The sequence below is a fragment of the Eleutherodactylus coqui genome, chromosome 4 (assembly GCF_035609145.1).
Source record: "Eleutherodactylus coqui strain aEleCoq1 chromosome 4, aEleCoq1.hap1, whole genome shotgun sequence".
Lineage (NCBI taxonomy): Eukaryota > Metazoa > Chordata > Amphibia > Anura > Eleutherodactylidae > Eleutherodactylus > Eleutherodactylus coqui.
Genome location: NC_089840.1, coordinates 266,934,268 through 266,961,636, shown reverse-complemented (window position 1 = coordinate 266,961,636; position 27,369 = coordinate 266,934,268). Strand labels below are relative to the sequence as shown.

Here is a 27,369-nt window from a genome sequence, read left to right as displayed (position 1 = left end):
GTGCTGTCCCCTGCTGGGCGCCTTGTGCCCCTCTCTGCATGTGTCTGGTATCTGTCCTCCTCCGCTCGCCCCCCTCCCCCATGTCGGCTACTATTCCTGCCTTTCCCGGGCTTTTGTTCTCCTACCCAGCAACTGATGGTGACCTCAGGGCTGTCACATGTGACGGCCGCGCCATACACCGCTCGTCTGCCAATGCTGCAATGTGACTCGTCATTATCTGTGCACCCAGTGTCAGGCTGGTAGAGGTGCAGCCCGTACAATATACCTGGATACGACTGAGAACGGTTGTTACCCTAGATCGATCGCCGTCCCAATAAGTCAGAATGATAAAGATCCCCTGTAATGTTGAGATACTGATGGTGACTCGGGACTGATGCATCTCGTTGGCAGTGAGACGGAGGGGAATGAATGTGAATGGCACTTTGCTATATGTACCTGATAGTTTGTGTACCCCGAAGACAACAGCTCTTCCTCATCCCCAAATGAATGAATTGGGATTGTGTGCTGTACGTAATGTGGAAACTTGGCCTAAAGTCGGTGACTTGTCCCTCTACACGGCCAGATCAGGACAATGGGCCGGCGAAGGAGCAAACGCTTGGCTGCTTTTGTTGACTTTTGACGAGCATAAAAATGCTCCCTGATCGTCTGCCGTGTGAACAAGACGTACCGCCAGACCGTGGATGAACGCTTATAATGGTGATTGTTCGTCCCCATAAGTTCTCGCCCGTGTCAAGAAAGATGAAATGGGCACCAAGATGTCAGCGGGTGTAAAGACTTTTTAGAATACCCTTTGAACCCCAATCCACATCGAGATGCACTGGGTCTGTGCCCGCTGTTGGCAATCTGTGCTGGAGTTCACGGCGTGGAGTTTTGTAGAATAGACTTTACAGTCCATGTTGTAGAAAAAAAAGTGGCGCGTCACTTATGTAATGCGGGTTCCACATCGGGAATCCATGTCAACCCGCAGTTAAAAGCACGGACTGATGTTGCTCTCTGTTTGGGCCGATTCAGACCAGCTTGTAGACGGCCAGTCCTTCAATCTTAACTCTAAGGCTGGGTTCCCACGGGACGGAAATCTCGCGGTTTGGCCGCACCGAAAAACCGCAAGATTTTTGTGGGCTAAGCGCTGCTTCAAAACCCGTGAGTTTTGGAGTGGTTCGGCCTCCGGCATTCCATTGCGCCTTTCTCTCTCCATAGAGAGGAGAGAGGCCGCAACAGAAAAAAAAGAGAATAGACATGCTGCGGCTGTCAACTGTGCGGCTTTGCCGCGATGGATTGGCCGCCCCGCGTGGACGAGATTGTGCATGGAGCTGCATGTGTGAACTCGGCCTTAGGTTACGTTCTCTCGGGCGAGGTATCGGGTCCGTTATAGCAAGACTTGGCCCGATATTGCGCTATTTAACGTGTTTTACCTGCAGAACCGCCTCGCACTACCTTTCCCGCATGAGGATCGCAAGTGTTTCCCAACGATTTCAGTGGGAAATATCGCGTTGCACATCGCGCGGCATGCAATATCTTTAAAATCCCATTAAAAACAATGGGTGATGTGTTCCAAGGAATGTGGCAAAAAGGGGCGGGCAGCAGTTTTTCTTTTTTAATTTTTTCCGTTGCAGCATTGCTGGTTTGTATGGAGTTCACGTGTCTCGTAATGCACAAAACGCTCGTGAGTATTGCGCTCGTGTGTCCTGAGCCATACACATTACCAGACATGGGGCCAGAGACGTTGGTTTGAGCAGGACAAGCCGATCATGTAATATGTATGGGGTGTCTCAGCTCTTTCCCAGACAGCAAAGGTCAGATGGAATAGCTATGGGCCGCTGGCTGGAGTGTATGGCCAGCTGTGCTGTGTTCCGTGGTGGTGGTCTCATCTCTGCCGGCTACAGATTCAGAGCCAACAGAGGGGAATCGGCCTTTTGGGCTGCCCAACATTTTCACGGATTGGGGGTTCAAAAGAATTGAATGTAATGTGATTGCTGCGTGAAGATGCCATCTTGCTCGATCTGTGCGGCCTTGATGGATGTCGGTTGAGACAGCATTCAGTCAGGATGTGGCTGGATTAATCTCCCTAATCTCTGCGAGCAGTAACCCATATTTAGGCGGGGATCTGTATGTAAGTGGTGCACGTATACTGCCGCATATGGTCACCGCTGCCCACAGCAGGGATTCTTCTTTTGTGTCCTGCAAAATCGGATGATATTGCATAGTGCAGCTCTGCCATCCGCACTGGCAAGTCCTGCCAGGTCGGCACAGCCCAAGCTACTAAATCACTGGAGCAAAATGGCTGCAGAGCTCTTAGGAAATGCCGACATTCCCTTCTAGTGTCCTTCGTGTTCAATTACAACACAGGCCTCAGATTGGGTTATCTGCCTATGCATGATGCTACCTTCATGATATCATCCTGCCCCACCCCCACCCCATCTTGTTCATCCCCTCCCGCTCTTACATCGAGGTGATCCTCTTTATTAGCCAGACTATTTCAGCTATGTGATTTTACTTTTCCATATACTTAATGTCCTTAAACCTTCTGCATAACAAAAGCATAAAAACCAAGTTGCCTTCTAATCTGTGGACTATTAATAATGCCACTTTATCCCTTTACAGATGAGGACGACTTGGATGAAGACCTCTCGGAGGTGGAGGCTCCTAAAGTAAAGAAGAAAAAGAAACCTAAAAAGCCACGGGAATCCAAGACTCCGAAAGGAAAGAGACAGAAGAAGGAGGTAAGTGACACGGACAAGGCTGGCTGCACATTTCTCAGCTATCTGAGCAATGGTTGTGTGGGCAGGCAGTGGGTACAGAGTATGGGATGCCAAGTCCAGCATCAGCACAATGTTGAAGAGCGCCCTGCATTCATACACGTGCTTAGATACTTTTTGCTACTCTTTCCAGGATCTAGAGGATAGCTCAGGTGAAGGCAATGACTTTGGTGAGGATGATGGAGGTCTTGTTCGATCTGACAGCGAAGGCAGCGATTACACTCCTGGGAAGAAAAAGAAGAAAAAGTTGGCGCAGAAGAAAGAAAAGAAAGCCAAGGTGAAGCGTGAAGAAGAAGAAGATGATGACGATGATTCTAAGGTTTGTGACGTGTATAAAATGCCATAATGGGCATATTTATCCAGCTGTACAAAGATAACACAATAAATGTCTTTATTCAAGGACCTGCTTTTAACCCCTTACCAACATCCAACAAACACTTTGGCTGTCTTGGACAGCTGATGTCAATATCTACAGCTCCTTTTGAGCAGACCAGCAATGAGATTGTGAGGTGCTGTTCAGTTACCATGGCAGCCTGGGGCCTTGTGAAGCCCCCCAGGTGTGCCATGGATATCCTCTTATTAAAGGGGTTGTCCAAATTGTAGGTTCTCTGTACAACACGCCCCCCCCCCCCTCCCTTTCACCATGCCTTTACATAACAAATAAGCATATACTCTCCTCTTTCCTTGCCAGTACTTGGCCCTCCGCTTTGGCGTTTTGTTTACAGGCTACAGACCTGGCTGGTCTACTGGACATCAGTCACTGCAGCCAGTGGCAGAGCACAGCGATCACTGAGCTCTACCATTGGCTGCAGCACCTGTGACGTCCTGTAAACCTGACATCCGAGTCCTGGAGCAGCAGTGTGGGACACGGGGGGGGGGGGCGGTCAGTATATGCTTAGCTTATTTATATTACTATTTAGGAGAGGGGTTGTACCGGGAACCTGCAACACAGACAACCCCTTTTAAGCCTTGCCTTGTGACAGAGCTTAATAGAATAAACGCAAATCAACGATACACCCGCAATATTGTTTGTATTCTTTTGTATATTGTAGATACAATTAATAGTTCAAGTTCCCTTTGGGGGCTTATGAAAAAGAACTCTTAATCTATACATAAAGCAGAAAAACGCCTTGCCTCTAAGAAAAAATTGACTAAAAGCAATCAGTCATATGTTCCCCAGAATGGTAGCAATAAAAACTACAGGTAATCCCAAAAAAGACACATGCTCACATAGCCCCAACAATAGAAAAATAAAGTTACGGTGATCAAATGATGAGTTTATTTTTTTATATATATTGTACTACCTTTAAAAAAAAAAATAAAAAATGGTATTGCTCTGATCACTGACCCACAGAATTAAAAAAAGGACATGTCATTTTAATCACACCTGGAACATTGTAAAAACCAACTGCCTCACCGCTACAGAGGAATTATTGCAAAATTTGAAGTTCATTTCCCATTTCTCCCCACTTATAAACCTTTTTTTTTTCTCAGTACACACGGCATGTTAAATTATATTTTTTTGAAAAATATGACTTGTCTCACAAAAAAACTAAGCCCTCATGGAGCTATCTTGCCAAAAAAAAAGGATTTTTTTTTTTTTTTTTGTTTTTTTTAAAGTAGAGTTGCTGAAATACCTACTTAGTTTCATCAGTTTTTTTAAATGTTTATATATAATTTTTTTTTTGGCAATGATGTGACGTACTTATTGTAGTTCAGCTTGTTTTTTATGACGCATGTCTTAAGATTCCTATTTAATGTGTTGTCTAATAGGAACCAAAGTCTTCAGCGCAGCTCCTGGAGGACTGGGGTATGGAGGACATTGATCATGTGTTCACAGAGGATGATTACAGAACATTGACGAATTATAAAGCCTTCAGTCAGTTTGTCAGGTATGTAGTTGCTTGTTTTGGTACAGATCAGCCTCATTTTTATAGTTTATCAACGGCTCACTTTGTTTTATTTATTTAGGCCACTCATAGCTGCCAAGAATCCCAAAATTGCTGTCTCCAAGATGATGATGGTTCTTGGAGCGAAGTGGAGAGAGTTTAGTACCAACAATCCATTAAAGGGCAGCTCTGGCGCATCTGTTGCTGCTGCAGCAGCGGCTGCTGTGGCAGTTGTTGAAAGCATGGTGGCTTCCTCAGAATCTGTTCCGCCACCCCCACCACCAGTTGAGGTTCCCCTGCGTAAAGCAAAAACCAAGGAAGGAAAAGGTGAAAAGTCTGAGCAGCTGGTACCAATTTCCCATGTCAAAATTTGCTGTTTACTGGGGGATTCAGGAGTTTCTCTTATTAAAGGAGTTTCTGTCCTTTTTTCAATTGGTCATCAGCAGTTGATGGGGGGTGGGGGGGGAGTGGCTCTGCTGCTCAGGACCCCCATCCATCTGATCATATGGCCTGCTCCCATTGATTTCTCCCCTCTGCTGATGTCTGACCCACTGCACTGGAGAGCAGATTAGACGATCAGCTGATGCTCAGGAGGTCCCCCTTAAACTATTGATCAGTTGAAAAAAGGGCAGAAAACCCCTTAAACTGGTTGTCTGACAGCCTGTTTTAAAGGATTTGCAGAAGCAAAGGGACAGTTGGGGTCTGGTTTTTGAATTTTTTTTAATTTTTTTTATTTTTTATTTTTTTTTATTTTCTTCTTTTAAGGACCCAATGCCAGAAAGAAACCAAAGATTGTACGTCCACCAGAAAATAAGAAAACCAAAGCCAAGAAGGTGGCCCCTCTGAAGATCAAGTTGGGGGGTTTTGGTTCAAAACGCAAGCGCTCTTCTGTGAGTAATGTTTTATGTGAACCACAAGTTTTATCTTAAGCCCACATTCACACCTGCACCTTGCCTTCAGTGATTTCTGCTCAGCTTTGACAGCGGAAATGCTGAAACCACAAGGTCCAGGCTATGTCTGACTTGAACACCACCAGACTAACCCCATTAACTATGGGGTCAGCCTTCTGGATCGCTAGACAAAATAATGCAGCATGCTGTGCTACTTTATGCTGGTGCTGCAGGTGTGACTAGGGCCTAAGCATTTTTTTTTCCTTTTGACTTCATTGCAATATCTTACCTTTTTATCTTCAGAGCGAGGACGAGGACCTTGATGTGGACTCGGACTACGATGAAGGAAGCATGAACAGCTTGTCTGTGTCTGATGGATCAACCAGCAAAAGCAGCCGAAGCCGTAAGAAACTTAAAGCCATCAAGAAGAAAAAGAAGGGTAAATATTAACACATATGAACATTGGCATAAGAGGTTTAGGGACAAAATACACTTTTGTTGTGTTTGTTTTTTTTTTTTGTTTTTTTTTGAATGATGAGTTCTAATATTGGCAGATGGTGATACAGCAGGTGGCGTTGATGGTTATGAGACAGACCACCAGGACTACTGTGAGGTTTGCCAGCAAGGCGGAGAGATTATCTTATGTGACACATGCCCACGCGCTTACCACATGGTTTGCTTGGACCCTGACATGGACAAAGCACCTGAGGGCAAATGGAGCTGTCCTCATTGTGTAAGTGGCATTCATGGTCCAGTCCAGGTTGTAGTTGTGGTTGGTGGTGGTTTTCACTAGATTTACATTACAGGAAAAGGAAGGAGTACAGTGGGAAGCTAAAGAAGACAATTCGGATATTGACGATGATTTGGATGAAACCGTAGGTGACCCAGAGGAGGAAGACCACCACATGGAATTTTGTCGTGTTTGTAAGGATGGAGGAGAGCTGCTTTGTTGTGATGCCTGCCCTTCTTCTTACCATATTCACTGTCTAAACCCACCATTACCAGAAATACCCAATGGAGAATGGTTGTGTCCTAGATGCACAGTGAGTAATTTCATAATCAGAAAAAAAACATGATGTATAACTGCTTGGAGGGATATATTTTATGTATAATAAAATAACTTGCTTTCTCTTTAGTGTCCCTCGCTTAAAGGTAAAATCCAAAAGATATTGATATGGAAATGGGGACAGCCACCACCTTGTACACCAGTGCTGAAACTAGTTGGTTCAGGTCCTGATGCTGCTCCACCCAAACCTTTGGAAGGACGTCCAGAGCGAGAGTTTTTTGTTAAATGGCAAGGAATGTCTTATCTGCACTGTTCCTGGGTGACGGAGTTGCAGGTATGTGACTTCTACACTACTGTAGAAATGTGTGTGAACGTATAGGTTCCCGAATATAAATATGGTGACTGCCATGCTCACTTCTGGTTTCTCTCTTCTGACATACAGCTGGAGTTGCACTGCCAGGTTATGTTTAGAAACTACCAGAGAAAAAATGACATGGATGAGCCTCCAGCCGGTGATTACGGAATAGACGAGGAGGAAAAAAGCCGCAAGAGGAAAAACAAAGATCCAAAATATTTAGAGATGGAGGAGAAATTTTATCGTTATGGTATCAAACCAGAGTGGATGATGATTCACAGAATCCTAAATCACAGGTAAATGCGTTGGTGACGCCCCAAGATAGTAGCATGACAATGAGAACCAACTATCAAGGGTGAGTTCATGCATTGTGAAACTGTTGCAGAATTTCAGTTGTGGAACATGCACAGAAATCTTGCAACAAAGTATAGTACAATGTAAATGAACGGAGTCTTAAAGCGGTATCCTGTCTCCCACCCCCCACCCCCTCCCCCCACAACCGATGACCTATCCAGACTTGTTCAGGATTCTTTTCATACTCCTGTTGGATAACTCAATACCTTCTGTTCTGCTTTCAGTGTGGACAAGAAGGGGAATGTCCATTACTTGATCAAGTGGAGAGACCTTGCTTATGACCAGGCATCATGGGAAATGGAAGATGCAGATGTTCAAGATTATGACATTTACAAGCAAGGCTACTGGAACCACAGGTAGATATTTGGTTATGATGTGCCCAGAGGTGTTGTCTCAGCTAAAGTACTACAGATCTCGCTGCTCTGGGTGATGGGATAGGATTCTGATGAGCTAAAGGAAGCAGAAGTTGAAGGGCTTTATCTCCTAGCATTACTACAACATCATGTTTATCTAACGTTGTTTATAGGGAGCTTATGTGTGGAGATGAAGGCCGCCCTGGGAAGAAAATGAAGAATAAAATAAAAGTAAAAAGACTTGAGAGACCACCAGAAACTCCAACAGTTGATGTAAGTTGCTTGATACTTTTATCCTCTGAAGTAGTTTTGCGTTTTCTGTAATGATGCTCACAACATCTTGTCTTATCAGCCTACAGTGAAGTATGACCGTCAACAAGAGTATTTGGATTGTACCGGAGGTACCCTTCACCCATACCAGTTGGAGGGTTTGAATTGGCTGCGTTTCTCATGGGCACAAGGCACTGACACCATCCTTGCAGATGAAATGGGGCTGGGAAAGACTGTGCAGACAGCAGTTTTTTTATACTCTCTCTATAAGGAGGTAAGTGTTTGGGAATGTTCTGTAAGGAAGCAATGTTGTATTGTAAGCAAGCCCCATAATTACTAATTGCTATTTGTATAATTTTTTTTTTTCCTAGGGTCACTCAAAAGGTCCTTTTCTGGTCAGTGCTCCTCTCTCTACCATCATCAATTGGGAGCGAGAGTTTGAAATGTGGGCACCTGACATGTACGTAGTCACGTATGTTGGAGACAAGGACAGCCGTGCCGTTATTCGAGAGAATGAATTCTCCTTTGAGGACAATGCTATACGGGGTGGCAAGAAAGCATCACGCATGAAGGTTTGTCACACTGTCTAACTTTTGTCATTTGAGGGAAACCTAATATATACATAATCAATCTTAAGCCTTTTTTATTTCTCCTTATAGAAAGAGGCATCTGTAAAGTTCCATGTTTTGCTAACTTCATATGAACTGATCACCATTGATATGGCTGTCCTAGGCTCCATAGATTGGGCCTGCCTGGTAGTAGATGAAGCCCATCGACTGAAAAATAACCAGTCCAAGGTAAGCAGTTTCCATGGTCTACATAAAGTTTTTAGTTTCTGCTGGGTACTTTGCCATTGCTAACACTCTTCACTTTTAGTTTTTCAGGGTTCTTAATGGATACAGTCTTCAGCACAAGTTGCTTTTAACAGGAACTCCATTACAGAACAACCTTGAGGAATTGTTCCACTTGCTGAACTTTTTAACACCTGAGCGCTTTAAGTACGTAGCCTTAAATAATGGACTTTTTAGTTGCACAAATATTGTGTGTAAAAGGGATAAAACCAAGATGTCTGCTTTTGCCTAACTATTTGTTGCTTCCATGCAGTAACCTGGAAGGTTTCTTGGAAGAATTTGCTGATATTGCAAAAGAAGATCAAATCAAGAAGCTTCATGACATGTTGGGTCCTCACATGTTGAGAAGATTAAAGGCTGATGTCTTCAAGAACATGCCTTCAAAGACTGAGCTCATTGTTCGCGTTGAGCTCAGTCCCATGCAGAAGTGAGTAATGGCAGAAGGCTTTATTTTCTCGACTTTTTTTTTAAATATCCTGTCTATGTACTGATGCACTCTTCTTTTTTTTTTCTTCTCAGAAAATATTACAAGTTCATTCTCACAAGAAATTTTGAGGCTCTTAATGCTCGAGGAGGTGGTAACCAAGTATCTCTACTCAACGTTGTGATGGACCTCAAAAAATGCTGCAACCATCCGTACCTCTTCCCAGTGGCTGCTATGGTAATGGGAGATTTTTTTAAAGTGGTTGTCCCATGGCAAACACTTAACATCCATATGTGACAAATGTATGATTGGTATTGCTACCTCTGGTACACTCACTGAAAAACGGTTCCCAAGGCTGCTGTCCCAGAGGTTTTTGAATAGTAGTACTCAAGACATTATATTCAAAATCTATGGGCCAGGCAAAGTACAGTGCTCAGTGATCTCCCTGTCTCATAGCTTTTAAAAGAAACATCAGAATGGTATGCATAACTCCTTCTCCAATCAGATGCCTTGCAAGGAGGGGGGGGGGGGGGGAGGAACCCATGATTGGATCTCCACTGTTATCACCTTTCCTGTTGATAGGTGATAAATGGTTGGGGGGGGGGGGGGGGGGGGGTTTGTTTTTTCACACAATAAGTGCTCAGCTTAGTAGGGTGGGAGTATATAGTATTAACACCTACTTCATTGCCTGTGTTCTGCAGGAGGCTCCCAAGATGCCTAATGGAATGTATGATGGCAGTGCCCTCATCAAGGGGGCTGGAAAGCTGCTGCTTCTGCAGAAGATGTTAAGAAAACTGAAGGATGATGGACACAGAGTACTCATTTTCTCCCAGGTTAGACATGCTGGTTAATTGATCTTGATAAGAGGCTTAACGTGTTGAAAATCTTTAAAGAAATCAAGATCTTGTCTGTAATAAACAGCTTCACTTCTATGCTGCAAATTGCCCTTTTCCTTTTTACTCGCTATTTTAAGGGCTTCTATTTGTGTTCAAATATGCACCACAAATTGGTTAACTTGAAGAGAAATGTTTTCACCAGGTTCATGCTGACACAACCTGGTTACAGGTTCACTTTTAGTGACTTTTTTTCTGTAGTGTAATCAATTATGTATCAGCTTATTGAAGGGGTTGCCCAGTTGTAAACTATTGATTGCGATCCTCAGGGTAGGCCATCAATAGATTGGCAGTGGTCTGCTGCCAAGGACCCTTCCAGTCTGCTGCTCCCCAGGGTCCATGCACTGAGCCGATTTTTGCAGGAAGCAGACTATGCCATTGCCACTGCAGAGGCCTTGCTTGCTATAGAAGGCAAAGTTCCCATTGAAGTGAATGTAATGCCAAACAGGGCCACTGCAGTGAGAACATGATGTTGGAGTTCCATTGACATCCCTTTTCTCTTGTCAGATGACCAAGATGTTGGACTTGCTAGAAGACTTCCTCGAGCATGAGGGCTATAAATATGAGAGAATAGATGGCGGTATCACTGGAAACATGCGTCAGGAAGCCATTGATCGCTTTAACGGTGAGTTTATTTGGGTTTAGTGGAATTTGAGAATTGCGAACTGAAGGTGTGTGCAAAAAAAGGTTTGTCAAATTGCATGCGGCTCAGCAGGTGCTTCTAAAGGATATTGATTATATAGCTAAAGGTCCCCATACACTTCAGATAAAAGGTAATGCAAATGGACGCTTTCAACCGTAATAAAGTTTCATCGGCTGAAATGTAATGACTGTCACCTGGAGAGGGTCGGCAGTGTTTGAAATTTTTGGCAGAAAGATCTCTTATGGAGGACTGTTTCCCAAAAGATCATTGACTCGTCGGTATGCGTCGTTAAAGGGGTTGTCCCGTGATAGCAAGTGGTGTTGGTGTCAGCATGCGCAGAAGACCTCTGCAGCGCGAGCACGCCGGAGCCTGACAGAAAAGGGCAGACAGCGCAAGCGCGTCTAATCCTGGCAGAAGGCAGCTTTAGTCAGCGCCATGGAGACGGGGACGCCAGCACCGGAGGGGTAAGTGTATAACTTCTGTATGGCCAATATTTAATGCACGATGTATATTACAAAGTGCATTAATATGGCCATACAGAAGTGCTTAACCCCACTTGCTTTCACGGGACAACCCCTTTAAACATGTATGGCCAGTTAGAACTGTAGCAATGAAAATGGACTATAATGCATATTGCAGCATCTGTGATACAATCATTCACCAGATTGACTGTTCAGCCATCATTTTATTTCTATCTAATGTGTATGGCCTCCTTCATACATGACCAGCCATATTGTGCGCTTAGACTGAAGCTAAAATGAAAATTCATGATTTTACGATTAAGTCATAGGAAATTAATGCTGTCTTATAATTTTGAGATCTTCCTCCTTTTACCATATGTTAGCACCGGGTGCTCAACAGTTCTGCTTCCTGCTCTCAACTCGAGCCGGAGGTTTGGGAATCAATCTTGCCACAGCTGACACTGTGATCATCTATGACTCTGACTGGAACCCTCACAATGATATTCAGGTAAAGCAAATAACATATTGGCTGTTTCTGTCTGGTCTTCCCTTCTTGTGCGTTGACTTTTTTTGTTTTTTTTGCCTTTTACAACAGGCTTTCAGCAGAGCCCATCGTATCGGACAGAACAAGAAAGTGATGATTTACCGATTTGTAACTAGAGCTTCTGTGGAAGAAAGAATTACTCAGGTAGCAAAGAAGAAGATGATGCTCACACACTTGGTTGTAAGGCCAGGTCTTGGCTCCAAGACGGGCTCAATGTCCAAGCAGGAACTGGATGACATCCTGAAGTTTGGTACTGAAGAACTTTTCAAAGATGAAGCAACAGAAGGTAGATAATTTGTTCATATATTCAGAATTTGATTATATACCGCCACGTCGTGTACTACTTCTCACTGTTTATCATCACAGAAAACAAGGAAGGAGAGGACAGCAGTGTCATTCACTACGATGATAAAGCCATTGCCCGATTGTTGGACAGGAACCAAGATGAGATTGAAGACACAGAGATTCAGGGAATGAACGAGTATCTAAGCTCCTTCAAGGTGGCGCAATATGTGGTCCGAGAAGAAGAGATGGCAGTAAGTCCAGCATTTACTATTGCCGTCTATATATATATATATATATATATTTTTTTTCAGTACATGAGGCCATGGCTGGGACATAAAGTAACCCAGTCTGTTCAGGAGCAATGTGCTATACCTTCAAGGCTTGACTGAACTGTTAAAATTTGGGCCATTTAGTCTGTATTACATACTGTTCCATTTATCTGATTGGGGTTGTTTTGATGAGAAACGTGGATTTCTACAAGCCTCATTTAGACAGATTGATCACTTACAGATATATCTGCACCAGATTTGCTGCATGGAAGTATACCTTGGGGGGGGGGGGGGGAGATATGTTCATACAAGTAAAGCAACATCCGATTACTCTGCCTTATAACAGATTTCTGCTGCAGTTTTGCCCTTTTTGTATACCATGGATTGAACGTGAATTTGGGCCTTTTCAGTTGGCAAATCTATGTGCAGAATCCATGTTAAGATGTAACCCTTCCCCCCCCCCCCCCCCCCCTCCCCCTCCACTTGGATTTGAAATCTATGCCCTGTAGATACTGCCATGTCGATTCCTATTGAAATTAATGGGACCCAGATTCAATGCAGAATCCGTGGCAAATCCACAGCAAATATTTCACCATCTGAACGTAGCCTAAGGCTTCCATTGTTACGTTGGTGTTTATGCATATGGTTTACTTCTGTCAATATTAGTCACTTGAGTGGACCTTATTGCTGATCAAGAAGTGTCTTTGGGGTTTCCTGTTGGTAGGATGAAGAGGAAGTTGTCCGTGAAATCATCAAGCAGGAGGAGAGCGTGGATCCAGATTACTGGGAGAAGCTTCTCCGACACCATTATGAGCAACAGCAAGAAGATTTGGCTCGTAATCTGGGTAAAGGAAAGAGAATCCGTAAACAGGTCAACTACAACGACGGCAGCCAAGAGGACAGAGGTGTGTGCCTTGCGCTTGTGTTCCCTTCTATGACGTGATCTGCCACTTTCCCATTGTCTTGAACATCCACTTTTTGTTGTTAGATTGGCAGGATGATCAATCTGATAACCAGTCTGACTATTCAGTGGCTTCCGAAGAAGGAGATGAAGATTTTGATGAACGATCAGAAGGTGAGCAAGTAATCCATTCTCAACTGGTTAGGTCATGGTTTCCCGAGTATGAGGGGAACTACCATATAACCTAGCTTGTACTCTAAGTTTTCTGTGGTACTTCATATTATGAAAATGTCTTGTCTTATCAGCCCGGCGACCCAACAGGAAAGGCTTGAGAAATGATAAAGATAAACCTTTACCACCTCTGCTGGCTCGTGTTGGAGGCAACATTGAGGTAAGAAGTTGGTTGTCGGGATGCTTGAATCTTGTTGGTACTGGTGAACATATTCTTGTCATATTGTAAAGGGTGGCAATTTCTTTATAGTGAGATTTTTAAGCCATTATACATGGGGTTTACTTATGGGCTAGTAGAACCTAGAACTGCAGGATCCTGACTACACAAGATTTGTACTGGATGGTAAGAAACTAAAGACAGACTTGCCTTAGATCCATAGATTCAGTGAGACTTTAAAAACTCAGACCATTGCAGATGGATTGCAACATTTACGAAAAATGGTTGTAAAGCCCTTATGTATTTTGATACGCCAATATAAGTTGTTTTTGGGGTTTTTTTTCCTCCTAGGTGTTGGGTTTCAATGCCCGACAACGAAAGGCATTTCTTAATGCCATCATGCGTTATGGCATGCCACCACAGGATGCGTTCACCACCCAATGGCTTGTCCGAGACTTGCGTGGAAAATCTGAAAAGGAATTTAAGTAAGATTTCCCATCCCCCATACTTGGACCATTTTCACACTGCAGTATTTATCGCTATTTGTAAGCACAAACCTACAGAAAAAGTATAACAAAGATTTGCACTATTTTCCATGTCTGGAACCACTCAAACTGCTAGTTTTGGCTTACAAATACAGAGTACGGACCTGCAAAAATGCCTTAGATTGTAAATAAAACCCCTGAGGTGATCTGGTGGTCTTACAATTTTTCTCCACCACGTTTTTTCAGAGCATACGTCTCATTGTTTATGCGTCATCTCTGTGAACCGGGCGCAGATGGAGCAGAGACCTTTGCGGATGGGGTTCCGAGGGAAGGCCTCTCTCGCCAGCATGTGCTAACAAGAATTGGAGTTATGTCTCTCATTCGCAAGAAGGTGAGATTCTTCAGCTATTTTTAGAGTGAGAAATGATGTAACTCGGCTATAACCTTGTTTTCAGAATTATGGGTTCAAAGTAACCTAGTATGTAGGGTTGTAAAAGACCTATCCATTTAGTTCAGCCTATTATACTGCAATGTTGATCCAGAGGTAGGCAAAATCCCCGATACCGTAGAAACCGGTTTTCCTTACTTATGGGGAAAAAATTCCTTCCTGACTCCAATCTGGCAAGGAATAATTCCTGGATCACCGACCCTTCGGAAGTAATCAGTGATATAACCTGTAATATTGTATCGCTCAAAGACGTCTGGGCCCCTCTTGTAGTGAGTTCGCCATCACCATGTCCTCAGGCTGAAAATTCCATAGTCTCACTGCTCTTAGAGTAAAGGACCCCCTTCTATGTCTGTGTAGCGGGCGCCCTCTTGTTAGTCATGGGTATAAATAAATATATCGTGGGAGAGATCTCTATATCGCACCCTTTATATATTAATATAGTTCTTCACTCTCCTCTCAGCTGTTGTGGGTTTTTTGTTTTTTTTTTCCCCCCTAAACTAAAGAACCCTAATACATATACAACTAGTATAGAGAATTCAGCGATGGTAGCTGCAGAAATGGCTTAATGCCATAGTACAACTCTGGTCATGGGCTGAAAATTGTCTCCCCTCAGGTTCAAGAATTTGAGCATGTTAACGGACGCTGGAGTATGCCAGAGCTCGCTGAGCAAGAAGAGAACAAGAAGACCTCTCCAGTTGACTCACCATCTCCTAAAACTCCTACTCCATCAACACCAGGGGATACACAGCCTAATACTCCAGCTCCATCTGTAACCAATGGTACGATATGGATTTCTTTTTACGACTTTCTACCTTCTTGCATGTAAACAAAAAAAATTTTTTTTTTATTTTTAACCTAAACCGGCGAACAGACTTTAATGGTAAAATGTGTAATTAAATTTCTCTCTTGTCTGGTCATGTAACAAAGCTCCTCCTGTCATGTCGGTGATATGAGGACTCATGACTAGACATACATTAACTCTGTCTGTTTAGGAGGGCTGCACACAGAAAAGTGCACAACCCTTAAAGGCGTGACAGTACAGTTAAAACTAGTTGACTAGGATTTTGTTTTTATTTACTTTTTTTTTTTTTTGTCCTCTGCAGAGGAAGGTGTCAAAACTGAGGAGGCAACTGTAAAAGAGGACAACGCACAACCGGAATCAAAACCTCCTGAGGAAAACAATGAAGTGAGTATCAGTCGGCTGTGTTCATGTATGCAGTTACATGCTACTGTGGGAATTTGTCCCTTTTTTAAAACTGGTCATTTTTACTTGGGCTTCACTAAACCTCTTCTAAGTATAGAATCTAAACTAAATTCAACTTTTTTTAAAAAAATTTCCCCCAGAGTGCTGCTGCTCCACCACCACCACCAGCACCAGCGGCGACAGCAGCAGCAGCAGAGACCTGCATTCAGACAGAGACGGCTCAGGCAGAGGTCAAGACAGAAGAGTCTGAAAATCAGGAGAAACCACCTCCTGCTGCTGCTGAACCCATGGAGACTGAGCAGAAACCAGAACCAGAGAAGGCGAATGACGATGTTATTGCGGTGGATGATAAGAAAGGTTAATATGGCTTCCCTTTAAAGAGGGGTATTCTGGATGCAGAACTAAAACTAAAGACTAAAACCTGATGTCCATCACAAAAGGTCATTTTCTCATAGGCTCACTGTACCTGGTGTAGCTACTTCCTTCAGTTTCTATGATATGACCTTCCACCAAAAAAAAAAACACTTCTTCTGACCTCTTGTCCACATTTGCTACTTCCTTCCTTATCCATAGATTCCCAACATCCTGTGAGCAGTGCATGATGGGAGGACAGGAACAGAAGTACTGTGCTGTGTTCATGTGCAGTTCAGAACGATTGAACGTTTGAACGATAATTTTAAGGTTACCTTAAAATCCATCATTCAGCCACTGGGAGATAAAACAATTTATTTCTCAATAAACCACAGGTTGTTCTCATGTTTACACTAACCAGGAGAGAGCAATGTAATCTGCAGTCAGCAGAACAATGCAGTTTGCACAGCTGGGTGTGTTTAAGCAGGCTGGGCCCTGCAAACAACTTGTGCATGTCCTTTTACATGCAAATGAAGATAAGGTGTTAATGCCTATTAACACTTTATGCAAATTGCTCACTCTCAGTTGTTTGAAAGATTATCTTTACTTGTAAAAGGGCCTTAATACAGATTCACAGCCTTGCTTTGTGTCTCTGATCTCCGCCATTTACTCCTTGGAATGCTGGCATTCAACTGGAGAAACTGAAGGTCTCTGAAGTGACTGAGGCCCATACCCAGGGTCTGTCTGACTATATTTGTTAGGACCTAATCGGGTATGCGCTAATAACTATCTGTGTACTATTTTACATAAATATAGATTTACCCCAGTGCATCATGGTTTAAGAACAACCTTACGGGATGATTAAAAAAGAGGAGAAAAAACTTAGTGACCCTCTGCTCCTAGACAAAGATGGCCGCACCGCTTCTCTGGCTACCTGATGCATAGTGTGTATTAGTATGCATCATTAGTCCAAGACCACTACGTGCTGCTTTGATTGGCCACTGCTGCCCATGTGAACAGCACTGCCCAGTCAGAGTAACATGTAGTGACTTAAACTACTGATACATACTTGGTGTGCATCGGGTAGCCAGAATTGGTGTGGCCATCTTTGTATACAAATGACCAGAGGGACACGTTAATGTCTGTCCAGATCCTTTATTTTTTTCGTCTCCCGGCATTTCTGGTGGAAGCCATGACAGAAATCTACAAATGGAAGTATGAACCGAGCCTTAAAAAAATGACTTGGCCTTCAAGGGGTTAACTTCCTTTCTCTGTGCTGATTATATATATCTCACGCCTGAATTCTCCCTGCCTCCTTCTCTAGATGATGTCCAGCCTGTCACATTACAGAATGGAGAGACTCCCAAAGACACCACAGAAGAGATAAAGAAAAAGGCTGCAGCCACCAAGCAGAGATTTATGTTTAACATTGCCGATGGAGGCTTCACAGGTAGTGAGAGCTGCCTGCGTTCAGGTTCAAGAGATAATGTTGGGGTAGTGATCTGGTTTTGGTACTTGAGTTTTGCAGCGGTTTTAACACATGGTTATGTGTCCTTCCCACAGAACTCCACTCGTTATGGCAGAATGAAGAGCGAGCAGCAACCGTTACAAAGAAGACTTATGAGATCTGGCACCGGAGGCACGACTACTGGTTGCTCTCTGGCATTATAAAGTATCCTTTGATTGGAAAACAAATGCAGAGTTAACGTGGAATGATTCAACTTTATTTGCAGGCGTTGGCTGGATTGTGGAGCAGGGAAAGGAAATTTATTTTTTTTTACTTGTTTTATTGAGAATAACAGAATATATCAAATGATATTACTCCGTGACAACTTGAGTGTAACATGGTTCAAGTCTACAAATCGGTTACAGTTACTTAAAACAATATACACTGTATAACATGGCGTATTTGGAAAGCTAGTTTGCAGAGCTCACAATATCCTCATACCTCTGAAAGGGCTAAATGGCACATGGACGAGTTGAAAACCTCATTTAGTCCACCAACTGCTGAAATGCATGTGGGTTGTGGTTGATGAGCCGCACCAAATTCACCAGAATTTTTAGAATTTTTCTGGGCACTTTCTATTTTTGTATATTTTTTTTCATATGGGAGAATAGAATTGACTACATTACGCCATTGGGGGGGGGGGGGGGTTCTCCTATCCATCCAGTGCAATGCTACAGCCTTACGGGCCAGATATAGCACCTCACTAAGAAAAATGTAGATATGAAATTGCCACTGCCCTTCATCCAGTATACCTAGCAGACATTCAGCTCGGTTTGGTGGAAGTGGCACCCCCAATAGTTGTCCCAGGAAGTCCGTAGCCTCCGTCCAGGAGTATACCATCGGGCAGCTCCACATCAGATGGTTAAAGTTAACGTTAGGTGTCTGACCGCGATGACATTGTGTTAGGGGTTCTATTCATCTTAGAGTCTGCTTGGTGTCAAAAAACATTGATGTGTAAGGTGCAATTGAATCATCTTGTTAGCTGCTGGCGAGACTGAAGTGTAGGAGGACATTGTGGTACTCCACTCTTCAGAGAGCGTCTAAGACTGCTAGCTCCATGTGTGAAATTTTAGCTTGGATGAGGTGCGTATATATCTGCGAGATTAACTAGGTCCCTGCATGCACAAAACTCCTATCAAGGGATGGGTGGAAAGGGATTGATGTGGCTCTGGGATTTGGCCATTAAGCGCATGTCTTAGTTGGAGGTATCTGTAGAAGATGGTTCTAGGGATCTGGTAAAGCTGCTCACCAAAACTACATTAATGTATACATGCTACAAGGAGGTGATTCTAAGGTCTATGCAGAATTGCATGTCTGGGAGGTTCAGTAAGTGTGGGAGTGCTCTATTACCCCATAGGGGGAGTTTCAGGGAAAGAAAAATTTAAATTAAGTCCCCTTCATTTTAACAATCTCGCGGGATGAGCTGGGGTTGTATAAAGCATGAGTCTTATTGCAATGAGCTTTTCCTTAGCGTCGGCTCTCAGCCATGGCTATGCTCGCTGGCAAGACATTCAGAATGATGTGCGGTATGCCATCCTCAATGAACCTTTCAAAGGAGAAGTGAACAGAGGCAACTTCCTGGAGATCAAAAACAAGTTCCTGGCACGACGGTTCAAAGTTAGTGCTGCATCATTGCTTTAGTATATTGTCTGCCTTTTCTGAGGACTATCTGTCTATCTTCAGCTTATGCTGCAACTCCCAGGAGCAGCACAACTCTTGTCCATAGCATATGTCCAGAATTGCAGACACTTTCTTGTTCACTGATCCCCCTCCCCACTGTCTTCCTTTCCATACAGCTTCTAGAGCAAGCACTTGTCATCGAAGAGCAGCTAAGACGAGCTGCTTATCTGAACATGTCGGAAGATCCTTCACACCCGTCCATGGCTCTGAATACTCGATTTGCAGAGGTGGAGTGTTTGGCTGAAAGTCACCAGCACTTATCTAAGGAGTCTATGGCAGGAAACAAGCCAGCCAATGCTGTCTTACATAAAGGTAAGAACTGCACTCCATAAAGATGTTGTATAACCTATTCCCTAATACCTGCTCCTTTAGGGTTCACTGAGTTTTATAAGATGTTTTGTGTGGCTTGATTCACTTTATCCTGATATGTATATCCTCTCCTATCATCCATAGTACTTAAACAATTGGAAGAACTATTGAGTGATATGAAAGCAGATGTAACCAGACTTCCAGCCACCATCGCCCGAATTCCCCCTGTGGCCGTTAGGTTACAGATGTCAGAACGCAACATTTTGAGTCGACTGGCAAGTAGGAGCGGCGAACCTCAACCCCAGCAGGTAAGTTTCCGCAAAACTTAGCAAGGCTTTAAACAGGACAATTATTTTCTGTGTTGCCGCTTGAAATGGTCACTAAAGCGTACAAATGACTGTGTGCACTTCTCCAGAGTGGTGGCTGTTCACTCGTTTAATTTCACAATATCCTAACGAATTGTTAAGATAATTTACACAGCCGAAATGTCATTCATTGACTGGGCTGTATTGAGGGAGGCCTGCATTTGAAATTTGCACCCCTCTGCAACAAGCTTATTGGTTGGCAAGTCCACTGGACTCACGAATATGTTCGAATGAACACTTGCTGGTGCGGAGTCTCACTAGTTTGAAGATATATCCACTGCATCGCCAAAGACCAAAACTAACAAAGTCCACAGCAGCAAATGTTTGTTTCAGGACCAGTAAGGACTGTTCAATTGAGGAGCACTTGCACCTATTTTATATTTTCGGGAAACTGGTTCCCACATTTTGCCCTCCCACTTAACGCAATCAGCGTTTGGTGGGAGGTGCACAACTACCTGCGAAGTTGTTGGCTAGTAGTTGAAAAAGAACTACTTGTTTAACCAGCGACTATTTTTAGGTGCGCTGAAACAAAGTGAATAGCAACTATTGAATGAATTCTCACTGGTCATGTGGTTGTATGGCCGCCATGTTTACAAAACTGTCAATTACATTCACTCTATCAAGAGACTATTCAGACAATAGCTGTGCGATGTGAAGCCACCCTTAAGCAAGTCAGTGAATTTGTCTCTGCATTTTGGGGAAAGGCCTACATAACCCTGTATTGCTGTCATAATGACTCCCAACTCTTCCCCCACCTTTAGATAGACATTTTGGGAATGACATGGAATTCCACATAACTTTTCACAACGGTCTAATGTAACATCTGTGACTGTAATTTAGTTTCCCTGAAATATTCTGGTTATCGCTGTTCCTGCAGTTGTAGTGAGAGCAGCTTTGGGAATTGCCATCTAAGTAATCTTGCTGCTCTGCTCATATGTGACAGATTTGCTCTTTCAGAGAATTTCTATTAATACAAGTTTCTTTTTCTACAGCAGATGGCTCAGCAATAACAATCCCCCTCCTCTGGTCAGGAGGACAAAGCGTCCACCCACCCCATACATTCCCAACTACGAGCAGATGACCCGGAGAAGAGCACCGGACTTGTTCACCAAATCGACATCCAGGGAGAATACTCAGCAGAGCTGAACCCAACCCCAGGAACAATTCTTTAGGATGAGTCACAGAAATCCTGATCCTGCAAGGTGTCACTGTGACCGCACTAGCCTGAGGGCCGATCAGTATGGTGCTGCTGCTTCATAAAATGGGGTCCACCCCATCATCTTGGGGGTTCAGGGTTGCACCAAATACCCCAAAGGCCAGAAACTCGCCCTGCGTACAGGAGCAAATTACATCCTGGATTCAGAAGGAAATACTTTTGTTTTTTGTTTGTCTTTTAATTTTATTTGCTCCAATCCCCTCACACTGCCCAAGTGGGGCAGGAGGGGTGTCACCCAGGACAGACACCCTACCTCCATCCTTTTTAATACAGAACGCGTTGTCGTATAATAAAACACAAAACACTATTGAGAACGCTTTCTTTGAGTTCTGGGTGGTGGGAGGGATGTGGTGAACGGCTGTTCTGGACTCGACCATTATCGGTAACCTCAATGTATAGAAGCAGTGGAGCGCTGTATTAATTGGGAGTGTGTCCTCCTAACCTCAAAATGTGATGGATCAATCGAGCTGCAGCACCAGGCACTAGCGTGGAAGAAGGGTGCCGCAGTACTTGATCTTGTCCAACTCCTTTATACTAGGCTAGGGATAAAGAGTGACTTTTTAGTTAGGATACAGGTCTTTGGCTGTAGATTGCAGCAGTGGTTTGTGTTGCAGCTCACAAGTTCCAATGACCCACAGATCGCAAGTAGTCAAACGTTGGATTTCTTGCAATCTGAAGTTGTGGAGACTTGCAAGCTGTAACATGACTGCAGCTGGGGTTCACTGCAATCTTTGATCTGTGTTGCAGCAGAAGTATTTTTGTAGCCCTCGTTTTATGAGGTAGTAATGTCTGGCTGCATACATTTAAAGGGCTGGTCCAGGATTAGATGTAATGGCAATGGGCTTTGTCTGCTTTTGTAGCTGATATGCTGCAGGTGATTGTAAAAAGTCCCACAACAGGTCATATCTTAGAGATTGTAAACTATTCATGGGCTATACCCAGGATAGGCTATTAATCATAGACCAACGGTCTTCCACCTAGGACCCGGTGATCGGTTATTTGTGGGCCCGCTGTACTCATGCACATAGTAGAATTTCTGTAGGAAGCAGACAGCTCGCTCTCTGGCTATGCTTGGTATTGCCGGTAAAGTTCCCATTGATGTGAATGTAATACCAAGCCTGGCCACTGCAGGGGGAACAGAGCTGTATGTGCTGTCTGTAGAAATCTTCTCAGTGCACCAGACTAGAGAATAGCTGACTGGTACTACTGATTTATCTTGAGGATGGGCCATTTAATTTACTATTGGACAACCCCTTTAAGAAATCCCTATTAAAAGAACACTTGTAATGAATCTTACAAAAATCCACTATCTTCCTGGTCGTTACTAGAGAGACAAAAATTATTAGTGTATCATGTTAGGACAATATACAGGATTTCTCGAAGGGTCCCCATCTGTAATCCAAAGTGGAGAGCCAATGCAGGGAGCTTCTGCTCTGAAGGTCTTATGTGGTAACCCATTGCATTGTATTACTGGCACCCTTGCAGATGGCGGTTGTTCTTTTGGGCTCTGGCATACAGCCTGTACTCTTATCTGCTGGACATGCTTGGTCAGACTCTGGTGGGGGATAGACTGCCTCCTAGAAGCGCTTCTAGTGGAGATCTCTGCACACTGATTGCCACTGCCTTCGTTTTCTGTTGTGTTTTAGTACATATTTGGTAAGTGTGTAAAGCGCCGGCCTGGTGGGCCTACAGGAGCCTTATGGATCCATAAATGAGCAGCAACACAGCTGTGTGCACAAGCCCTAAATGGGACCTAAAGCAAACTGTATGCCCTGTTCTGCCTAGTGCTGGGCAGGTGGGGAGGAACATGACACAACAAGGTGTGTAGCCTGTGCAATGCACCTCCACCTGCAGTAGCCGTCAAGGGAGGATACATGTTGCCTATGTTGCGCCATTAAAAAGGTCACTTTTGCATGTGGGTTTTCCCCCTTTTTTTTGGAGAGGAAGGGGACTTTCCGAAGTGTTTGTGGCCTTAAAGAGGTGTTACTCTGCACCCAGAACATTTTACATCTAATGTCCATTACTATGTCATTCTGTGATCTGTTCCCTGTACCCGGTCTAGCTACTTTCTTTTTTTTTTTTTAATCTGTCACATGACCCTCTGCCTGAAAAAATATCTCCCCTTTCTCTGACATCTTGTCTGCAGTTGCTACTTCCAAGGCTACTGAAGGCTATGGACCTCCCCTGTCCATAGCCTTCAGCATCCTGTGAACAGTGCATGATGGGAGGAAGCACTGTGTTGTATTGCTCATGTGCAGTTCAGGGTGTCAGACTTCCTGTCTGCTTCAGACAGTTTTCTCTGGCACTCTGAGAAAAGGCTCATTTACACACACAGACAATCTTTCAAAATATACAGTTCTAGCGATCATTTTGCATAAAGTACTAATGGGCACTAATGCCCATTATCACTTTATCAGCTTCATTTGCATGTTAATGAGCCCATTTGCAAATCCCAGCATGTGCTCTGGACTTTGCACTCAGCGTGTCTTCACGCGGGTTGTCAGCCGAATACAATATAATCAGCTGCTCCTGTGGAACACAGCCTGCAGTCCCTGCCATCTCTCTCAGGCTAAAAGATCATTTTTGGGTGAGCATAAAATCAATCGTTCAGCTAAAGAGTGAAAGATGGTAGCATTTACACGCAACGATTATCGCTCAAAAGCCATCATTGGAATGCCTTTTTGAGTGATAATCATTGCGTGTAAATGGGTCTTTAGCAATCATTTTGCATAAAGTATTAATGGGCACTAATGCCCATTAATACCTCATCAGCTTAATTTGCATGCAAATAAGCCTCTGGAAGCTGCTTGCGGAACTCAGCAGGTGGTGTGAGCTCTGCAATCGGCTCCTTGGTTCTTGCACAGGCTGTTATGGACTGAGGACATTAATACAATGTAATGAGCCGCTCTCCTCCAGAATACAGTGTGCGGTCTGTTTTCTCTCGCATGGGCTGCAGAGAGAATACAATGTAATCAGCTGCTCCCATGGAGAACACAGAGCGTGCAGTCTGAACAATGGATCTTAAGCTCACCTAAAAATCATTGTTCAGATGAAAAACGCACTATGGTAGCATCTACACACTTATCGTTCATATTCCATTGTTTTAACAAATTTTGAGTGATAATGGTTGCATGTAAATGGGCCTTAAGAGGGAGGTTGGATCTGGTAAGTTGTGGGAGCCGTGGGCGGAGCTCCAGTGCTGGCCGGTAGCATAGTAACTTATTCCACAAAACGTCTGATCGATTCGCAACCTGATTGATTGGGTTGGCCGATTCACCAATCAGGTTGCGAATCGAGCAGGGGTTTTGTGGAATAAGTTACTATGTGGCCAGTAGACCCCTCCAACTCCCAGCATGCATAGCGTTTAACAGTCTGCTGTGATTTACTGCGGGTGTGATGCATGTAAACACAGCGGCAGATTGGCGGCTGCACGGGAGAGAGTCCAGAGCGGCCGATATAAGGTAGAGGTTGGCGCTACTTGGCTGGACCTCCTGGACTTGACCATTTTGTGCTCAGAAAAAAACCCTTTTTAAGGAAGTTTCACAAAGCAAGAATTGCACAGATGGGGGATCTCTTGTGTAAATCGGTAACTCGCTATCTGCTGTCTTGTTTCTGTAGTCGTGGTGAATTAGTCTGATGTTGTAAAAAGCGTCTAGGTCAGATGACCCTCTGAAGTCCAAGTCAGGGGAATTCTCAGTGGCCGGGGGTCTTTGGTGTTGGCTGGCTCCTTCAGAGTAAGTCTATTACTATGGATGACTAGTTCAGCAGGAACAGTGTAATACTCCCCACCCCCACCCCACGTGTCACGGCGCTGTAGGGAAACTTAACACATGCTGTCCGATTTACACAGCTGATCAAAGGACAACCTGCCTCCTAGTGAAATAGGGTCCAAATAAGGGAGCGCCCCTAGGGGACAGCTTTATATTGGCAAGACCGTGCCGCCGCTGGGCAGGTTCTCAGCCACAAGCTGTTTTCGTTACTTAGACGCTACGTGCCCACGTGCAGGCGAGCGAACTTGTGGCCCGTGTTGAGGGGACCATAATACAGAGTTAATGTGCATAACTTTATGGGGTTAATCACACGGTCGGATTACGGTTTTTTTTCTTCTGTCAGTTTCTCAAACGCAGCATGATCTATTTTTGTTTTGCGTATTCGCCTCCATGGTTGTGTTCTATCGTGCGCCTGCAGATCCGTGTTCGCCCAAGTGAAAATAATACAAATCTGTATTTTTGACACGTGTTTTTAAAAATTCATAATTGTGCTGCGTTCTCTGATTGCCAGGAATTCCAGAGAGGAGGCTCCGCCTGCAGGTGGGCTTTTACGGATAAAGGTCTGTGTATATACTACGTGAGATATGATGTCACCACCTGCAGAAATCTGCTGCAGTAGAGAGGTGTTCATACCTACCAGGAAAGCTCTATAAAAATGCGTGCATTCAGTGCGGTCGCGTGACAGACAGAACTCTAGCGTTATAATAACCAATCATTTCCAACGGGTCAGATCACACGGGCGTCTCACCAATAGTGTAAGAGGGGAAACTGAAGCCGGGGCGAATTCTGGTGCACACATAGTGCTTGCAGTGCAGGGTGTCTCGCACGACACAGATGGGGTGTCCGTCGTGTGATGGGGGTTCTGGGGTGTAACGCGCTCTCGTCCCTGTAGGTACAGACTGAAGACTAGTGTTCACATATTTAGTTGCAATGTCCAGGGTCCTCAAACAGGGAGGGCTTTGCTTTGTTAAATGAACTAGTTGTTTGGGGGGGGGGGGGGGATGTTTTTTGCAATACAAGAGCTTCCATTCTGCGGGGACACATGGAGGGGAAAGACTCCCTTTGGTGTGTTGTGCCACTTCTGCAGCACATCCAGGGAAGTATTAAGCAGCTGCAGCCCTCCTAGAGGAACACTGTCATAGGGACACCAAGTGTCCAATAAAGTCCCACAATCCTCAGCCTCTAGGATCCTGTGCCGTAGCACCGATCATCTCCCTCTGCTCCTCCCTTCGTTGCTTCAGGCCCTCTTACACGGGACGATATTGTTGGATCGTGGGAACGTGAACAATAATTGTAAATGCAGCTGAGCGACTAATGTCATTCACCAATCACTTGTCCAGAGTCTGCAGGCATAAAAATCGGGCGATCGGCCTGGTTACTGTGAACCGATGCTGGTGGCTGCAGCGATCTCCGGCCCGGTCTGCCTCTGCTCGCTGAGTGATGGCCCTGCTGGTCTGCAAATCACTGGGGCGAGCGCCGGCCACATGAGCTCCTGGCAATCATCCTGTGTCAGAGGGCCTTCAGTGGGGCGGTATGAGGACTTTTTTTTTTTTTACAGGGTAAGCCGTAATTCCCATTGCTACTATTTGGGGGCACACAAGAATTTTTATCACTTTTTACTCAATTCTTATTGGGAGACTATGTGAGCAAAAAAAAATTATATTGTGTGAGCGATTATCATGAGATGAGTAATGGCGTGCTCCGATGTCACGGCTCCAAGAGAACGAGCAAGTTCCTTTTTTAGTTGGATTTTGGAGCAGAAAAAAATTTTCTTCTTTTTTTTTTTTTTTCATTTTTAATACTTCGAATACTTGTGCTAACGTCCCCAGGACAAATGCTCAAGAGTTGATCAGCTGATGTCTGTCACTCACGACCCCCAACCGATCAGCTGATTGTGCTGTAATTACAGAGGGGGCAGAGTCGCTGCGCCAACCTCTGTGTAGTGGCCAGCACTTGTAACTGCAGGTACGGCTTGCATTGATTTCAATGAAAGCTGCAACAGTTGAAAACTCCTTTTAAAAAAAAAAAAATCTTACATTTTTAAATCTCGGTTCCGGGAATTGAGCTTGTGCTTGTCTGATCGTTTCTACACCATAGTGTCGTTTTAAACAGATTTCCAACATGTTACAATAATAAATCCAAGCGTACTTACTTACTGTCCCCTCCAGCTGTTGTGGTTGGCCTGATTTGGGAACAGCCCTCCCATGCTGTTCTCCTGACCTCGCCCCTCGAGCGCTGGGAGCCATGATGGCAGGAGAGCAGCACGTGACACTAAAAGCTGGGCGCACGGGGAAATCGCACGGCTTTTATTGCTTTAAGATCGGTGCACTCTTAACTTGAAGGTTTTTGGGTTCTGCCCCCCCCCCCCCCTTTTTTCTCCTAAATCTGTGGTCCATTATGGAAAGTAATTGCGGATGACCGTGAATGCGATCCTTTATCACAGCGTAGCGGCCGTGTGGTAGAGTAAGTGCTCTCTCGTCCAAACGGCGTTACTCTGTTTTT

General features: G+C 44.3%; 1 protein-coding gene and 1 non-coding gene across 4 annotated transcripts in view; both read left to right on the top strand.

The window, feature by feature from the left end:
- CHD4 (chromodomain helicase DNA binding protein 4) overlaps positions 1 to 21,404 on the top strand; it is a 30,565-nt gene extending 9,161 nt beyond the window's left edge. The window contains exons 3-39 of one of the 3 annotated variants that reach the window (XM_066601296.1): positions 2,602 to 2,720; positions 2,890 to 3,075; positions 4,530 to 4,648; positions 4,728 to 4,972; positions 5,411 to 5,535; positions 5,839 to 5,974; positions 6,102 to 6,268; positions 6,342 to 6,578; positions 6,672 to 6,875; positions 6,984 to 7,192; positions 7,475 to 7,606; positions 7,777 to 7,876; positions 7,956 to 8,147; positions 8,245 to 8,445; positions 8,533 to 8,670; positions 8,750 to 8,871; positions 8,978 to 9,151; positions 9,244 to 9,385; positions 9,850 to 9,981; positions 10,549 to 10,666; positions 11,529 to 11,653; positions 11,741 to 11,975; positions 12,056 to 12,225; positions 12,968 to 13,148; positions 13,232 to 13,318; positions 13,450 to 13,535; positions 13,884 to 14,017; positions 14,264 to 14,408; positions 15,079 to 15,244; positions 15,569 to 15,651; positions 15,810 to 16,026; positions 17,345 to 17,470; positions 17,584 to 17,692; positions 19,012 to 19,144; positions 19,324 to 19,519; positions 19,661 to 19,824; positions 20,874 to 21,404. In XM_066601296.1, the coding sequence (XP_066457393.1) occupies positions 2,602 to 2,720; positions 2,890 to 3,075; positions 4,530 to 4,648; positions 4,728 to 4,972; positions 5,411 to 5,535; positions 5,839 to 5,974; positions 6,102 to 6,268; positions 6,342 to 6,578; positions 6,672 to 6,875; positions 6,984 to 7,192; positions 7,475 to 7,606; positions 7,777 to 7,876; positions 7,956 to 8,147; positions 8,245 to 8,445; positions 8,533 to 8,670; positions 8,750 to 8,871; positions 8,978 to 9,151; positions 9,244 to 9,385; positions 9,850 to 9,981; positions 10,549 to 10,666; positions 11,529 to 11,653; positions 11,741 to 11,975; positions 12,056 to 12,225; positions 12,968 to 13,148; positions 13,232 to 13,318; positions 13,450 to 13,535; positions 13,884 to 14,017; positions 14,264 to 14,408; positions 15,079 to 15,244; positions 15,569 to 15,651; positions 15,810 to 16,026; positions 17,345 to 17,470; positions 17,584 to 17,692; positions 19,012 to 19,144; positions 19,324 to 19,519; positions 19,661 to 19,824; positions 20,874 to 20,891 (5,573 nt within the window). In that variant the 3' untranslated portion in view covers positions 20,892 to 21,404. Of the gene's footprint in view, positions 1 to 2,601; positions 2,721 to 2,889; positions 3,076 to 4,529; positions 4,649 to 4,727; positions 4,973 to 5,410; positions 5,536 to 5,838; positions 5,975 to 6,089; positions 6,269 to 6,341; positions 6,579 to 6,671; positions 6,876 to 6,983; positions 7,193 to 7,474; positions 7,607 to 7,776; positions 7,877 to 7,955; positions 8,148 to 8,244; positions 8,446 to 8,532; positions 8,671 to 8,749; positions 8,872 to 8,977; positions 9,152 to 9,243; positions 9,386 to 9,849; positions 9,982 to 10,548; positions 10,667 to 11,528; positions 11,654 to 11,740; positions 11,976 to 12,055; positions 12,226 to 12,967; positions 13,149 to 13,231; positions 13,319 to 13,449; positions 13,536 to 13,883; positions 14,018 to 14,263; positions 14,409 to 15,078; positions 15,245 to 15,568; positions 15,652 to 15,809; positions 16,027 to 17,344; positions 17,471 to 17,583; positions 17,693 to 19,011; positions 19,145 to 19,323; positions 19,520 to 19,660; positions 19,825 to 20,873 lie in introns of all 3 variants that reach the window. The other 2 variants (XM_066601295.1, XM_066601294.1) reach the window with 2 other exon arrangements.
- Positions 15,372 to 15,508, top strand: LOC136626839 (small Cajal body-specific RNA 11). The gene has a single exon (XR_010792687.1). It is a non-coding gene; the product is annotated as a small Cajal body-specific RNA 11 (non-coding RNA).
- Positions 21,405 to 27,369: the final 5,965 nt, after the last annotated feature.